We start from the raw sequence: 17569 nt of genomic DNA, 5'->3' as shown, positions 1-17569 counted from the left end.
CACATAATTTGAGAACACCAGGGAAAACACCAGGGAAGTGGAACCATGGCTCTCAGTTTGTGAGTGTGAGTAAGCGTATTGGTTATGTGCTTTGGTGTGTGCGTAACCGAATGCTTGACATACTGGTTCTCCATCTGGTCCAGGTGGTCCTCTCTCCCCAAACTCCCCAGGAAACCCCTGAGAACAGAGAGAAAAACTTTTGTGATTGGCTGTCCACAAACAGTACCGACTGCTTTATTAAATTTGTAATAGCTGATTTTTTGGCCACTTGGGGGCAGCAGAAAGACGTGAATGTGATATTTTAAGTGACACTAGAGATTATGACAATCGTTTTACTCTTTGGCTCCCCCTACAGTTGTGGGATGTGGAACCACTGCGATGAAAACAAGTTTCCGTGTGAGCCCTACACACGTACAGCCAGACACATAAATGTGTTGTCATGTTGGAGAAGCCACAAAAACACAATCAAAAGCCCACAGAAATGTCAGCGACCATAAAACAAATGATGTGGTGCGGGGCTGGAAACCAAAGTTGTGAACTGCGGTATCTCAGCCCCCGGGTGCTCCAGGGTAGTTTCAGGCCTGTTAATGTACATAACAAAAGTCAATGTACTTCAAAACAAGTCACGAGCACATAGTTTTAAGGTTAAAACATTTCTCTAGTGTTGCTTTAAACTGACGGGATGAACTTTTCAGCTGTTAGTTAATTACCTGTGCACAGCATTTTTGGAACACAGCATTATCATTCGTTAAAGTTGGGCTCAGTAAATTCCTGCAGAACATATCTTGACTGTTAATCTTTAAAGTATACCATAATTTTACTTTAAAACTGTAACTGTCATTTAGCGTTTAACAGATAGCATACAGTTGCTTTTTCTTTTTTAACTGCTACACTGTTAAAAACTGTCTACTACAGCAAAATACATCACAACAGGAAACATGATAAGAAAACCGAACACATGTTACGGATCAGAAAACCAGAAAAATGAGCGGAAAGACGATAAAGCTGCTCTGAGCAGGGAGAAATTGTAATCGAGCGATATGTCTTCTGTAGGTTCTGAAGTCATATGAAGCATTATTGATGTAAAAACGTTTTAGTGAATGTTTTAGACATGCATTGAATATAATAGTGATTGCTCTGATTAAATTAATGCTGCTGCAACTGGAAATAAAACACATCTTCATTTGGGAAGGGAGTGTCTAAAGTGAATCATTATGTGTTTAATCTTTTTTATGCAACCAATAAAGCTACTACTGTAATAGTGCAGCATTTACAATAATGTCACTGAATCAAATTTAACATCAACTATAAAGTAATTCAAAATATGTACAAAATAAGAGCATAATGGCCCCATTAAAAACATTAACTCCATCAGCTGTAGGGTGTGGAAAGCCAACTGTTTTGGGTACATGTTCTGCAACAAGAGAGAATATGAGCCAAGTAATTACTCTGTTCATTTAGCAGTAAATGGGGAGCTAATCTCAGATATTCTAACAGTCGGTGGTGCAGGAGAACAAAACCACAACTGCAGAAAGCACCGAGGCCAAGGCACGTTAACCCAAGACTATTCAGAAAGCCTCATAATGGATAGGCTGTAGTATTCTGGCCTCAATGCATTGTTTCAACATGCTAATTACTGTTACCTCCAGAAAATGTCTGTTATTTCTGCTGGAGCGGAGATGATTTAGATAAACAGCACGCATATTTATTTTAATCACGGACTTAACTTAGAAATACAATTTGTTGACTCAATGTAACTCTTTGTATTTGAATTTTGAGTTTATTGCTTGAAGAAAATTGGTCTGGGAGAATTTTGCCATCACACAAAAATAAATCTCTGTGAGTGTAAATGCTCACCTCTACTTTAATCTACTAAAATATCCCCTCGAGCCAATGAAGCGATCAGAACTACATTAAATGCTTCGATTGTGCAGTTTGAGAAAAAGCCCTTTTCTATTCATACTTAGCTTCTGAACAGGTTTAAGATCCCCAAAGAAACATATCAAAGCAGGGTCAATGTTTTGCATGACACTATTTTATGGTACTGAGGGGGAAGCACAAGTGCCACAGAAATCCATAAAGCATGACAGTGACCCAAAAGTTGAGTCATAGTGCCGTTAGTGCTGCTGCATGGACTACGTACAAATGTGGGAAAAGTGGCTTAGCCAAGGACATAAAAAAAAACCTATGAGCCTTAAGTGTAACTCCACATTTACATGTCAGACAGCCTTATTTGTCAGCGTAAACTTCAAATAGATCCAGAGTCGATATGAAAGAACTACAACAAATGAGCCTGATAAAGAAAACCACTAAAAGAAAAACAAAACCAAAAAAAAAAGAAAGAAAGAAAGAAAGAAATGGAGCTGAAAATGGAGAACTGCTGGCAGTACACTACGGAAACTTTCTGTACTCTCCTCTGTTTTACATATAACTGTTCCCTCTTTGCTCTTTTGTAGATGATAGACTGTGTGTCTGTGTGTGTGCTTCCTCGACAGAGTAGAAGCGCTGTGGTTATGGCCTTTAAAATGTCTGGCACAGGTTCATGCAGTTCTCCTGTTCTTTCTCCTCAACCTCGGAGGCGAGGATGATCTCTCAGGGATAAATTTGTTAAGTGTCCATGCACTCACACAGCAGAAATGGCATGCAGATCCTAAAACCATCTAAATTACATAACTCATCAGCTACTTTCTTTTCAGCATGAAGCCGTTCAGTATTTTTAGCTTCATAGGACCTGTGAAATAACTAGAAAAAAGTTCACGAGTCTTACAACACAGCTGTATGTGTGCGAGGAGGGCACAGACACAACACAATAATCAAATGCAAATAAAGACACATTAATGGTTATAATGTATCCACACCAACTTCCTCAACAATTCTCTAATTACTGTATAAGCTTCCCTTTCAAAAGAATCACACTACTGTAAATCATGCGTGGCTTGCATGTGCTCAGACATTTTGGCCCACAAATGCCTAATTTATTGAAAAGCCAATAAGTAACATCTGCAAAATGATCTCAGCAGTGTGTTTCAGGGTTACACATTCTTTCTGAAACACTCTTTCAAACTGACTTTGAACACTATCTGACACAAACAGCACTCTACACGGTTTCCTCCAAATGCCTTGGCTCCATGTTCTCCATGCTGAGGGGACTGAAAGCCCCTATGCTCCAACAAAAGCCCTTTTCTGTTGCATCCAAGACCCTGACATGCAACTGGTGGGACACCACTGTATTCAAGCTGCATTTAACCCTTCCAACAACCATGGAAATATTGAGCTGACCCAAACAATGACGTAAATGCAAACCTTCATTCATTTTCATAGGTAGGTTGGAGTTTTTAACACAGAAAAGGAATTTATTACTAAACTTCAGCAAAATGTGAATTCACGGGAGCAATCAGGGTCAGCTGTAACATTTGATAACCTATAGACTATATCATGTGCATGAAACATCTTTTGATGTAGTGCATGTGCGCTAAATAATAATTCATGGTTCTCTTAAAGAACAGTTTATATATATATTAACTAGTAATAGAAGACTGTAATATCTTATTTAATGCAAGAAGAATTACAAATGTCCCCATCAAGGGGGGAATTGAAAAAAGAAAAAAGTCATATCAACCCTGTTTATCTCAAACATGAGCAAACTTCAAAGTCATCATATAACATTGAGATGTTTGTCTGTATAGTTTGTTGGTAGCATCTAGTTTATCAATATCTAATAAAGTAGCTATATCTTTATAAAAAATATATAGAGACTAACTGAAATAAAAGCAAAATAGCATTTTTGTGGCAAAGAACACACCATAACATCCCTTGGCAGCAGTCCAAAAAATATCTGGATTATTACGTGGGACACTCTTGGTTGTGTTGGTGTGCTATTGTTGGTCATTCAGTTTTGCTGTACTATGAAAAAGAAGTCATAGCAGACAAAGAATTTGCTTCGTGATGGAGTGAAAATAAGTTTTAAAATAATCAAGATTGCCTAGTACAGCTATTGAATATGCTTTTTACCCATGCTTCTTTGGTCATTATTATTTTTAGCACTTCTTTCTCTTTGTGATGATGCATTGCTGATTCCCCCTCCAAGCTCAAGCTAATTTTCGACCAGACAGTATTCGACCTATGCGTAGGATCATCTCCAAGAGCAATGCCTTGTTGCTTTTTGGAGGACTCCATGCAAAAGTTACAGTACTGACTATAACTGTAATTCTATTAGCATGTGTGGAGCTAATAAATGCTGAACTGTTATTTTTACAGAAACAACACAGAAAAGAGGGGAACTTGAACGGAGTCTTTGCACCAACTGGCAGAGCTTTGAATATAAGAAACCAGTTCCAGGGAGAATACTATTTTTTTGTTTTATTTGATCGTAGTAAAACCTGTTCCATTTTACAGTTTTTTATAAAAATGTTATACTTAAGCAAAGGATTATGTCGTGTAAACCAGTGGTCCTGAACCACTGGGCCACAGAACAGTACCAGGTCGCAAAGCAATTGTTACGGGCCACGAGTGGCTCCCAAACCCAGAAGTGTAAGAGAATGGGAAGGAAGATTAACTCCTTACAATTGATGGGGAGCTGAAAAGATAGTTTAAAACATCTTTGCTGACATTTTGGGTCAAAGCCAAAGTTTAATACTGAGTCCTGAGGACATTGAAATATTAGCAACAGGTGTCACTCGATTTCTCCTGATAGCCCTTAATGGAATCATTGTTGTAAAGCAATAAGCTCAGGGCTCCCAATAATTCAGCGATATTTGGGACTTGTAATGTTTGGATGCATTCACTCCAGGGAAACTGACTGTATCTTATCAAAAACTACCTATCGATAGATAGATAGATAGATAGATAGATAGATAGATAGATAGATAGATAGATAGATAGATAGATAGATAGATAGATAGATAGATAGATAGATAGATAGATAGATAGATATAGCAACAACTTTGTCAGTATGAAACCAATGCGAAAAAGGTTGGAGATCCTGGTGTAAGCCATAGACTGTCTGTGGTGTAAACATCAGTCCACATGAGCAAATTTCAGTATTCATGTTCTGCCCCGCCATGTATTGTAACATATCTGGGGTGCTGCATGTCAGCATGTGGGGAAGCTACAGTGTTGGACAAATAGCTGCATTCAGCTGCAAATTCAGCTTCAGTGCCATCCCTCAAGTTGGATTTTTAATTGAAGGAATTGGGTGTATTACAATTGCCTCTTCATTTTGGTCCCTTGGGTTGGTGAGCATGCAGTTACAAGAATCTACAATAAAATCAGGCATCTTAGTTTTCAAACTCAAAAGTCATTCATAACAGGACAAATGATCACACTTAAAAATGATTTTCTGTAAAGTATGTTGAGACAAAACTTTACCGGCCTACCCATCTTGCCCCTCTTCCCTGGTTCACCGGTAATGCCCTAAAAGTCCAAAAAGAAGAGAGCAGCGTTAGCGTAGAAAAAAAGCAAACATGATGAAAGAAGATAAACAGAGAAGAAAGAGAAAGTCACACATTATGTGAAAAATAATACCAAAACCCAACACATTCTTGGATCACATTGATTTACGCCCAAAGCACACAATGAAAAAGCTGTAAGTGTAAGTCACCCTCATCTCCTGCTTCAACAGATGTGAGGAGTAACTGACTGCAGCCTATCTAACATCTTTATTGCCTATCATGAGTGATTTTGCATTTATATTTGTAAAATAAACAGGTTTCTCTGAGGGGTAAAGAGGCAGACACCGTAAATTTTATGAGCTAGTTTGCTGCCTAGCTATAGAGGGGTCCTGATTACAACCTCCCCTGCGCTGATGCAACCCCCTGGAGCATATTATAAGTAGGTTAATGGCTATGTGTGCTAGAAGCTGTACAGAAGGAGGAGACTTTAAGTTCAGGCAGTTCAAAGGCTCCAAGAGGGGGCTTTTATCATGAGTCATCAACACTCCCACACAGCTTTACACAGGAACATCTCGAACAGCTGGGGACTATTTCTCACATTATAACAAGTACGAGACAGCTGAATGAAATTGGCAGGAGAAGCATCATTGTCACCTCATAGGGACATTAGCTGGGTTCACTTGGTCAGTGTATGTTTTTGCAGTTATTGACAGTGGTTAAGAGAATATGCATTTGTGATTAACTCACTCTTTCGCCATCAGGCCCAGGAAGGCCAAAAAGGCCTGGGATTCCGATGAAACCCTACAGGAGAAGAGGAGAGACGAGAGAGAAGGAACATAGTGGTGAGTATTCAGATGCAGTGCAAGCAGCAAGATGAAAAGCAACTCCCATTGGCTCTAAGGTTGGGTTTCAGGGGCCGACGGTCCAGCATGGATAGGATGGGCTTCAATGTAGAACCAAGCCATGAGGCAAGTGTATATGCCCATGGACTGCATGGTGCTGGCTTCCACGATGTAGTCCAAGGGCACATACCCTCACGCCAGGGATCTCTGAAGATAACCAGGGGGACACACTGGGCTGTCAGTGCAGTGGAGACACACACAGAGGAAAACAAGCACAAACACCACAGTTGAACTCTGGAGGAACAGTTGAGATGCGAGTTATAGGCAAGCGTAAGTTGAGCAAGTTTACATTTACACAATATGAAATATGCTGCAAATAAAGAGGGCGGGGGATGTGGAAAGGTGGCTCAGTGAAAGAGGAGAGAAGGGACCAGAAACGCCTCCTCAAGAGAGCAGGGCCTCATACGGAGCTTAAACAGGAAATTCCAGCCTTCGGGGGCAGGGGAGACTTTGGAACAGCAGAGGAGAGCTGATAAAGAACCTTTATTGGAACGCGGCATAAAAATCAGCTTTTGTCCACAACTGTGTATTTCTTTGTATATCTAGAGGGTGTGTGCTTGTGTGCAGAGGCTTATCAACGCCCAGTCTTTCAGTAAATGACACACTGCAAGTGAAGGCATAATTTTAGCAAACTATTAATAGTAGTGTCCAAAGGATGGGTGTGTGTGGATGTATTTATTTGTGTAGAGGTTGATGCTGGGGCACTGTAGTACACCCATGCTTTCATGCATGCATGTGGACGTTGTTGTATTGAGGCACACATACATGCTTTCATATAGCACCAGGTTTACAGCATTTAAGAGTAGTTTTGTGTGGCCCTTCAGGAAACAACTGTTTGTGTGTTTTAACTGACATTTAAAGCCTTATACTGCTAATGTTTTGAAGTAAGAAGTGTCAGTAAGCCATCAAGCTGACAGCCTTGCCAATAAGCACAATCACAGGGTCTATCACAGCATCAATGTTCGTAATTTCATCAGATAATACCAAAGTTGAGGAGAGACTAAGTGGATTCTTCTTACCCGAATGCCTTTAGGCCCCACTGGTCCTATAGGCCCTGGTAAACCCTGAAAAACAAAGAGTGGAACTTTATTTTGACAACTCAACACACTTTCAAAGGTACACCTGAGAGAATTTAACGATGGCAAAACAACAGACCTACAGACAGGCAGGACTTAAAATCTGACTGGGCTAATTCATTCTTAATGGTCCATTTAAAAAAACGTGAGTATAAGCCCATGAAGAGGGTAAACATAATAAAAGGTACTGATGTAAAACATTCTAATATCTGTATACATGCAAAACATGCTCCAGTGGAGCATCAAGGTAATTCTCGAGTTTGTAGCTTGTCATGTCAAGTCTTGGACCTTATTATCTTTAAAGATTCTACATCCTCTAGTCAGTATTTACTCCAACATTCTTTTCCAACTTATCTGTTCAGCATAACCTAATTTCACTTGGTTCTTTGCCCTTAATATGGCCCTAACCAGAACTGTACCAGTCACAGCAGAGGATTTACTGCACCTGCCTGCCAGGATAACCTTTGGCACCTGGGCTTCCAACTGGACCTTGTTCTCCCTGGAGGGAAGACAGAGAGAGAGAGAGAGAGAAGTGAGAGGGTGAGAAAGAGAGGTGGGGTGGATGAACAAAATAACAGCAACATGAACACACAGGCAGGCCAGTCTGAACAGTTGTGAATAGTCTCAATGAAGGGATGATAGGCACTGATATGAGCCAAGTACAATGACAGCCTTATCATGTTTTGCATCAAAGTGGGTCTCAGAGTACAAGTAATTATTTGGTATATCACCAAAACTGCACGAGCCTGTCTTCAGTCAGAGACATTAATGTTACTGAGCTCATTGGGATTTTTTTTAATTAAAGTGTCTACAATTGCACATCAAGGAGCTATACTGTATACTGCAAGCACCTAAAAATCTCAGGTTGTATTAGATCAATGATCAGGGACATTTTAGAACTCAGTTTGCAGGTCGTTTTTTTAAATACTGAATATATAAGTTAAAGTCACCTCCCAATTGACTTTTGGACCCCTCTGTTCTCTCTCTCATGCTTTTTATTGATACCTCCTTCTCAAATATTTCCAAAAAGTAGGACTCCAACTCATCCAAAATAATTACATCTTTATTTTATCTATATCACTTTTGAGACACAAACTCATCATAAATATGATAAAAGATAAAAGTGTTTTCTTTTCCTTTATTTGTATGGTTTAAACACCACATGTAAAAGTACTTTATGCATATACAACATTGCACATTCCTTATATATTACACCTATATGATTAAAGGTGAGATGGGGCTTTGAACACAGCTAATGGTGTGTTACAGTAACAAAGAGACATAAGCACTTTATGTAAACCAGCTTTGCTTCCAATTGCTGGAGAGTCCACAATCCCAAACAGTTATTATTAGTGACTTGTAAATTAGTCACTGGCGCTATAGTAATTCACACTCTAGGTCAATGCCGTGATCATCATCATCAGCAGCTGCTTTGTGGGAAACAAAGGGGCGTTTGAGGATGGACATTATGTTGGAAGAGAGAAAGTATCTATTCCCCATGATAAGCACTGGGAGAACTCCCCAAGTTGATGACATCATCCTGATGAAGTGGACTTACTTTAAAAAAGCTTTATTTGCTAAGCATGTGTACACATACAATGAATCTGAGCCTGATTATTTCATTGCTTACAATGGATGTTACAGCAAAGAACAAAAATAACTAATCTGAACCATGGAGAAAATATTCCACTCTGCTTTTGATGACTAAGGTCTAGTCTTAACACAAGCAGTAGTATGACCCAGCTTGACCGAAAATAGCTCTGGATGCACAAGTTGATGCTCCACCCCTAAAATAGTGCTGGGCTGGACTTGAGAACCAGCCTCTTGTCTCCTCCCTCTTAGCAGTGAATAAAAGAGTAAATCAGACTGATTTCTTCAGTTTAAGACAGGCACTGAGATAACGGATACAGGCAACAGAAACTAACTGCATGCTTATAAATAAGTTTACTTTGCTTTAAGAGAGATTGTGGTGACAAGTAGCGACAAGAGGTCCAGAGAAACAAAGACAAAAGGAAACTTTCCCCAAAGCTGCAGTGTAACAGCCATGAGTGTGTCACTGTTGGCCTAGTTGGCTTGTTCCTGTTTCTCTTCTCTCTATTTTCTCTCTCTATTTGGCATTATTTTCCGATATCCTGGACAGCATCACTGCTGTACAGTCCTAAGGCCAGATGTCTGTCCTCACCAGTCCTTCATAACATGCTAATCTAATCTGGCTGCCCTCCCGGCATGCTGAGACACAGACTGAGAAGTCAAACATCCTGAGAGTGGATGATGACTGAAGATTTAGAGAATGAGGTGAGAGTGAGGGGTTAGACGTCAGCAAGATGAACACCTTCAGAGATACTGATGAAAATAGGTGATCAGCTACGGTACAGGTAATAGGCTGTGCAGCAGGAAGAACGAAGTATCTCAGATGAAGGAACAAGGAGTTGATTGTAAGAAATTTAAATGAAAGTTAAGGGTAGAGTGGAATATTGGGGAATAACTGTACGTCATCTGGGCATGAGTTGTAGGATATTAAAAATGTGGAATTTTTGTGAGTGAAACGTTAATGGGACGTGAAAAGTAGAGAAAACACGAGAGGATGCAGTTTAAAGGTTATGTAAGAACTGGAGAAAGATACTTACAGGCTCTCCAGGGAGTCCAGGTGGACCAGGGTGACCTTTCTGTCCCTTAAGAAACAAAAATGATACATGATAAGTATAAAATAATAAACAATAACAATAATAATAGTAAATAATGTACAGAACAATATCAGAAAAAGAGAAATGAAAGCACACAATTCATACAAGAAATCACAGCTGAGGAAAATCCTGACAAACACTTTGTGTGGGAATGGCAGATTCACAAAGTCAGATATGCATGTTAAAGCTAACAGCACCAACAGACAAATTCAGTGCCATATGCAAGGAATCAATCTGCCCTTCTGTCAAAGGATCAGACTTTCCACTGACTGTGTTCACAGAGTGTTGGTTCCAGGATTGTGGCATGTTGAGGATATAAATGCCTTCCTGTTTGAGTCAGATAGCAGGTCCCTCCCACTGCTTGCAGGCCAGACTATAACACCAGGGACAACCTAGCTGTGCTTTCCAACAGTTTTGCTGACTCCAGCAGCACAAACCCCCAACAAAGAGTGGAGAAAAACTAAATGAAAGGTGGGAAGACATACCATTGCAGACCACAGCTTGATAGAGTGAGAGAGCAAGAGAGAAAGCAAAGGAAGGGGGGGGGGGGGGCAAAGTAAAAACAGACAAGTAAAGAAAGTAAAGACTTTTGTTGTCCCGTTTTTCCTAAACCACAGCTCCAGAGGTCCAAGCCAAGACTCCCAGTGTTCCTGTAAACCATCTAACTGCAGCAGAAGAGGATGCAGCACCCTGCTTGCCATTATGCTACATGATCATTTTTACCAGCTGACAGCTTCACACTAGAACTTTAAAATGCCATCCTCAGCAATAAATTCCACATTTTTCACTGTAACAGGTACAGCGACTGTGTAAAAAATACATTGTTTTTGCTACTTTGCGGTTGAAATAAAATATACTTAAATGAACTTGATACCTCTTTCACCATAGACCAAATAATTATCAATGACACTGTTTTCACTTTATCTAAAACATATCAACGCTTTGTTTTGACATATGAGCCAACTATCACCTCATATCATTGAATGCATATTATCAAACACCACCAAGAGATAATCCAATAGAGTTGGGTGAGTAATGCACATGAAACAAACAAGCGATGTCAACAGGTGCTAAAATATATTAAAAAGAAAAGCAAGAATGTGTTTCCAATTTTTTTTCTGGAAACCTTATTAGTGAACAGAACTGTGGAGAAAGCAGAGACAGATGCACTTAGAGAGATATGGCACCGATGTCCATTTGTAAACTAAAGCATTAGGAAGCCGGCCAGTTGGAATGATGCGCTTTGTTGAATATGCTGATGTTTGTGTTTGTCTGTCACTCGCGTACATGAATCTGAAGGTCAGTCTGTTCTTATGGGCTTTTATAGAGGATTTTCTTCTTAATTTAATTGGATTTCCTCCCACATACACATGTGCACACATGTATGACCACATCCATACTCTAAGAAACATGCAGCTCATTATACCCCATCTTAGTACATGGCTTACTTATAGCACAAATGTATAGTCTTATATGAATAGTCCTCAAGCTGTGCTGTGAGGTCAACCAGCTCCACATATTCATGCACACATACAAGCTGTGGGTATTAACTATAGCCTCACAACCTCAGCTGGGCCATCACAGATCCTTATCTCACTCATTATGAGTTTACTAATGAGAGCAGCTATTCCCAACAGTCTGCCTGTGTTTACAATGCCACTTGTTTAATGAGCATGTGTGTCCAATCAGATAAACCCACCAGAATGCTTTTCATTTACAACAGCTCCCCGGTAGCTCCCTGTGAGCACCGTCCTTCTGCCCCCGCTAAGCCGATGAGTGCCCCAGACAATACTGAGCGCATTTTGTCGAAAACAAAATAAAAGATACAGTGTGACTGCTGATGACATGTCACTCCTCTCAGTTGTTACCAGCAACTATAGACACACTTAACCTTGTTTGAGTTCAAAAGAGCGCAGTGCCTGTGTCTTTTAACTATACCACAGATAATGTGTTTTCCACTGTCTTCCTACAGTGAACAGCACCACGGTAGCAGAAATACATCTCATCAATCTATACTTTCATCTTTTCACCCTAAGCTCTCCAAAATTACTCTACAGCATGGAGCCAGAAGATTGCTCAGTAATTGTCTGGCTACATGCACGTGTTGCATGTACAGTACAACTTAAGCACTTCACGTGCATGTCTGGCAGGAACAGACAAAACAAACAACTGCATGAACATAAATGGACAATTTGGGTGAAATCTACCCCGTGGAAAAAAAGAGGTTTCTCATCCCTGTCTGAACCACAATTTCAGTGGCATGTTCGCTTGCAGGCAGTATCCCTATTAAACCACAACTGGTGGGAGACATGGCAGTGATTTTTTGCGGTACATGTGAAACATGCAAAGAAAATTATGGTTGATTTGAATTCTCTAATCATTTCCACAATGATGATGAGGATTAGTTAGTCTGAACAGAGAGCAGGAGCGGAATGCAGAGTTTGGTTTGGAGCAGGTCTCGGAGAGCTTCAGACAGATTAAAGTAATGCATGAAAAAAACAAAAAAAAACAATGACTGATAGACTGTCTCACCCCTGAAGAGACATTAAGTTGTTATACTTTGTGCTTATAGGATGCTTTTTAAGGAAAACTATCCAATGAAGAGAACTTAACAACCGGTGTGGAGTGAGAGGATTAATAAACTGTACTTTTTTTTCTCTCTATATATATATATGTGCATATTTGTACTCTGTGGAAAATTCCAGTCTTGTGAAAAAGAAAGTACATTATCAGTAGAATCTGTTTCTTAGCAGATCTTAAAATTAGGTAAACAAAAAAACTCTGATTAACAACAACACAATTACAGTGTATTATGTCAAGAGTTGTTGATCATCTGGGGTTGTATTTATCTCATTTTAAAGAGAAGCCAAAAGAAAGTTCTTACAAAGATTATATCATGATTTTAGGTGGTTGGAAGTATAATTCTGCATCCAGAGCCACATTGCATAGGAGAAGCAGATAAATGAAACAGCAATAATTTTAGAGAATGGTTTGGAAGATGCAAAAATAATGAATGTTTGATTTATTGCCTAGAATTAGACAAGAGGATTGATAGGTTGACAGAACTCTGAGGTTTCTATGTGGAGATCAGCACTTCAGATCTGAAAAGCTAAAAGTTACAGTGATAAATCACATTATAAGTATTCTCTTTTACCAGGATAAAGCACATACTAGTCATTGACAAACACACAAAAAGTGAGAAAAGACAAATCATTTCGGAGTTAGAGGATAGACATGGTGATGGAGGCAGTAAGGTGAGACATGTGGTTTGTTATGTGGCCTTGTAGCTGAGGTTTGGCTCTGTGTATGTCTCCTCTCTCTGACCCTGCCTGCCATACTGAAAAGCCATTCAAGGTCTGCTTAGTAGAACAAATGTTGTACAGAGCGGAACATGCTTGGCTTGACCGACAGTGTAAAATCACACTCCACTATCATGCTTTTAAAGCACTACTGCTTTCTCCATTAAAGTTTTCCATGGAAAACAGGCAGCCAAATTCCAGAAATCCCGCTTGAAACATCAAGCTGTGGCTGATTTAGAGCCTGTACAGTTATGTGTGTGTTCAAGTTAGTGTGTGAGAGAAAATCGGAGAAGGTGGAAGGGAAAAATACAGAGCAAAACACAGGAAAAGCTGCTGTTGTCCCGTTTTCCTAAACCACAGAAATCCAAGCAAACGACACAAGTTAAACAGCTAGAGATGTATGAAAAGGAAGAAACAGCACATGAGTGTTTCAGGGTGGCCTATGAGTGAAGTAGTTATAAAAGTAATTATTTCTTCTTAATACTGCATATATTGTGTGTCTCATTGGAGAGACCTGCATCAGGGCAAAAACGCCTGGTACTTTCCACCTGAGAAACAGAACAAAGCCTGTTTGAGTCCAAACTATTACAGCAAAGTCTGGTGACTGAGTCACACATCTGTCATCGGACTGATTCTTGGATGGAGATTCATCAACAGCATCGGTGTGAAGCACAGCTGAGAACTACATTGTGTTTTGTTTTGTGCTGTGCAAGCTCCATTGTGTTTGTGTGTGGAAAGGATGTTAACCCCTTTGCGGTTCATTTAACAAATTTCTTTTACAGTTAGCATGTCTGTGGTCACTGACCAATACCTGAGGACAGCTCTGATGATGTCAGTCTGTATGTGTGTGTTGATGTAGTTGCCATGGCAGCGACTCCTCCAGACGACGAGCTATGATGTCATCCTGATAAGTAGGAGATTTAATTTGCTCTTGAGCTTTATTAAGAGAATTTCCTCTCAGTGTGTACATCTCATAAAGCCCTGCTGGTGATGAAGAGCATGCTGTGCCATCTGAGTTATACAAGAGGTAAATCAGCTGTCACATGTCACTGACTAACCTTCCGACAGGCCCTTAAATCACTTCCCGTAGATTGAGGGCAAATCTGTGAGTGTTTTCCACTAACTTAATTTTTTTTTCCATTCTAGCTGAGTCCATGTGCAAAAGAAAGAGGTAGAGACCTTCAGATGGACACAGACACACACAACACACACAGCAAAGCAGACTCCTAACAAAAGCCATATGTTAAGCTTGAGGTAGAAATCCTGCTAGAGACACATCCAGGGTACTATGGCTCTAGGAAGAGAATTAATACATGCAGAAGTGTTTTACACTTCTGCCAAAATGCACACAATCTACCTGCTATATTCAATTATTCAGTAATTGCCCAACTTAGTTTGACATGTGTGCATGGCTCAACTGTAATGGATATAAAAATTTGAGTTGAAACTTGTCTTTCCTGCCGTTTATTCCAAAGAAAAAAAAAGAAAAAAAAAACCTGTCAAGCATCAAGAAGCACCAAACATGTGGAAATTGAGGCTTACAATACAATTCTTCCTCACTTTTCTGGTCTAATAAGTACCCATTGTTGACATCTTAACTGTCATGTGCATTCACTTCACCTAACGGATATCTGTTAAAGTTGGTTTGATACTGTTAATATAATGTACTGTTATGTAATTAAGAGTGAACTCAGGGAGTTCAGACCTCCCCACAGTCTACAATCAATCATTCTATGCTGTACACGTTTTTTTTCACTTAAATACAACAGTCACATTGGTTACTCATATGATACTTATTATTATACTAGGTGACACATGAGCAGTCTTTAAGCAGTTTTGCTTATTTCAGTACCCCTACTGGTTAAATGCCACAATTTATTTGTACTCAAAAAAGGGAGTCCCAAGTTCATCAAGCAAGTTGGGTTTTAATATAGATAAAAATTCACTTCCTGTGGTACAATTGATTCCAGCTGACAGAGATGAAAGAATAGCAACAGGCAAAACCCACAAACTTTAGTGAGGCTAGGGTCTGAAGATGATCTGTGCCAATTTTGGTGTTGATTGGAAAAAAACCTTTGGCCTTGGAAGATTTAATATTTTCCAACAAAACATCTAACATTGTGAAAAATCCATTGTGTCCAATCCAATTAATTATTTAGTAAAATCATGTCACTGGGTACTGTGAGTTTGGATTTATCTGAGGAAGCCACTTATGAAAATTTGATCTGTTTCAAAAGTAACATAAATAAATACAATTCCAACTTTGACATTTTGTTGGTGTGTGGGTGCACCAGCAATTCCTTCTTTGCTCATAGTCCACTTGTCCACCAATTTCTACTAAATCCACCTGGTATAAACATGAATGTATACAGGTGACATTTATTTATTTTTACAAACAGTTCTGTTTTAGTTCTTATTTCTGACTGAAATGTGAAGTGTGAACTTCTGTTTCCATATATTTCCCTTAGTCAAGATGTAGATGACCAAATTGTATCATCCTGCTAACAGACACACAAAGGAACAAACAGGAGGTACTACAAACATTACTTTCCTGGTTCCCTTGAGGCAACATTGCATCCACAAAATTAAACAAATGTTTCGGTCCGTTTTGCAAATTGCATTTGTCCACTCTGCAATTCATTGGAGGAAGCCTCATTTTAACCATTCAGCTATGCATTTTGACAGTATTTATTCAATAGGTAAATTAATTACTTTAACAACTACACTTGGAGCTATTAGCTGCTTTAACCATTTATCAATACATAGCAACCCCTGTTAAACCATTTGAATATCACCTCAACAGTTTTCCCATTACTTTAAACTTAATATTTCATTCTTTATTTAATTGCTCATTTATTCAAACAAGTGTTGAAATCTTGGCTTGAAGCTTGTTCTACATCTCCAAAAGGCTAGTTTGCAAGCACACATGCTTAAAGGAGTAGTGTAAAGGATTTAGTGGCATCAAGTGACAAAGTTTCAAACTGCAACTAACTGAATAATTGAAGGCTTTCCAAGCATGTAGGAGAAATTAATGTGGTTTCTTAACAATGTGAAAAATGTGAAAAGCCCACTCTGGACCCAGTGTTTCTTATTTTGCTGTTCCGAGTGAATCATGGCAGTGAACATAGTGGGCCCAATGGAAAATGACAGTCTGTAAATGTAAATGGCTTGTGTCTCAGTAACAAAATCACTTTTTTTTTCTTTCACAGGATTTAACCTGAGTGAAAACATAGTTCTGAATACTACACAGCATTAAAAAAAACAAACAGATTATTCTTAATACTCCACAATGAAACTATAATTGTAATATGCTGAGCTGCTCAGCGGTTTTTCCACATAATGTCTAACTGCTGCAGTGCCCTCAGGGAACTCATTTTATTGAGAATCACAGTTATATTTTGATGTCTGTTTTATATGCTCACACACAAGCGCACAGGAATGCATCCTCACAGTTGTAAACAATGACATACATACTACTCAGACTTTCCCCCGTGGACTTACTCTCAGCTTGTGCTTGTTACACTCCTGCCTACCAGAAGCTCTATCCCACTTTTTCTCGTTTAAACTCATGAATCGCTCAAAGTATGACTTCAGTAACAGCTGTCACACAGGTTATTTTGTGTTAGTCCATGATCCCCATCCTCCCTCCCCTGTTGACAAAAACTTCCCCCTTCATCTCTGTGAGGTTTTCACAGAGATGAAGGGGTAAGTCCTGCAAACTCTGAGGCTTCTTTGTGCAGGAGCCAGTGAACATATGGAAGAAATGGTGGACGAAGCACAAACAGAGGAAGAGAGATGGAGGGAAGCAGGCAGGATGGGAGACAAGCAGAGATCTTAACTCACAAACATTACACTGTCACAATTTTAGCACACAAAAGTTAAAAAAAGGGATGATAATTACTTGTGCATTGCTTTTTTCTAAAATATTTCATGGACCCCTTTTTTAAGTTTGCAGATATAACCTGTTTACTCTTTTATATTACCAGCGAATAAATTTAGATACAATTCATGCTGAGATTTGAGTTGTTTAATTTTACCTCTCGACCTGCTTGGCCAGGCTTTCCAACTGGGCCAATAATCCCTGAGTCTCCCTAAAACACAATACAATAGTGTCAAAGAGCAAGAAAGTAAGAATTTCAGGTTGCACAAAAAGCCATCATAAATGTGCTTCTATAGGAGCTATTCAGACATAACGCCAATACAAATGGATGTAGCGTG

The 17569-nt window shown here is 39.3% G+C and overlaps 1 protein-coding gene and 1 long non-coding RNA gene across 2 annotated transcripts in view; one reads left to right on the top strand and one right to left on the bottom strand.

Moving 5' to 3' along the window:
- Positions 1–17569, bottom strand: part of col27a1a (collagen, type XXVII, alpha 1a) — a 71471-nt gene that overhangs the window by 28519 nt on the left and 25383 nt on the right. Inside the window, exons 7-13 of the mRNA XM_075455292.1 lie at positions 17389–17442; positions 9996–10040; positions 7814–7867; positions 7312–7356; positions 6138–6191; positions 5368–5412; positions 124–177 (exon numbers count right to left, since the gene is read on the bottom strand). Of these exons, the coding sequence (XP_075311407.1) occupies positions 124–177; positions 5368–5412; positions 6138–6191; positions 7312–7356; positions 7814–7867; positions 9996–10040; positions 17389–17442 (351 nt within the window). The remainder of the gene's footprint in view (positions 1–123; positions 178–5367; positions 5413–6137; positions 6192–7311; positions 7357–7813; positions 7868–9995; positions 10041–17388; positions 17443–17569) is intronic.
- Positions 5979–10805, top strand: LOC142372406 (uncharacterized). Its single transcript, XR_012768237.1, has 3 exons — positions 5979–6073; positions 6152–6232; positions 10670–10805. It is a non-coding gene; the product is annotated as an uncharacterized LOC142372406 (long non-coding RNA).

This window comes from Odontesthes bonariensis, chromosome 22 (genome assembly GCF_027942865.1).
Source record: "Odontesthes bonariensis isolate fOdoBon6 chromosome 22, fOdoBon6.hap1, whole genome shotgun sequence".
NCBI lineage: Eukaryota > Metazoa > Chordata > Actinopteri > Atheriniformes > Atherinopsidae > Odontesthes > Odontesthes bonariensis.
The sequence above is the reverse complement of the archived record's forward strand: the minus strand, read 5'-3'. Positions and strand labels throughout refer to the sequence as shown.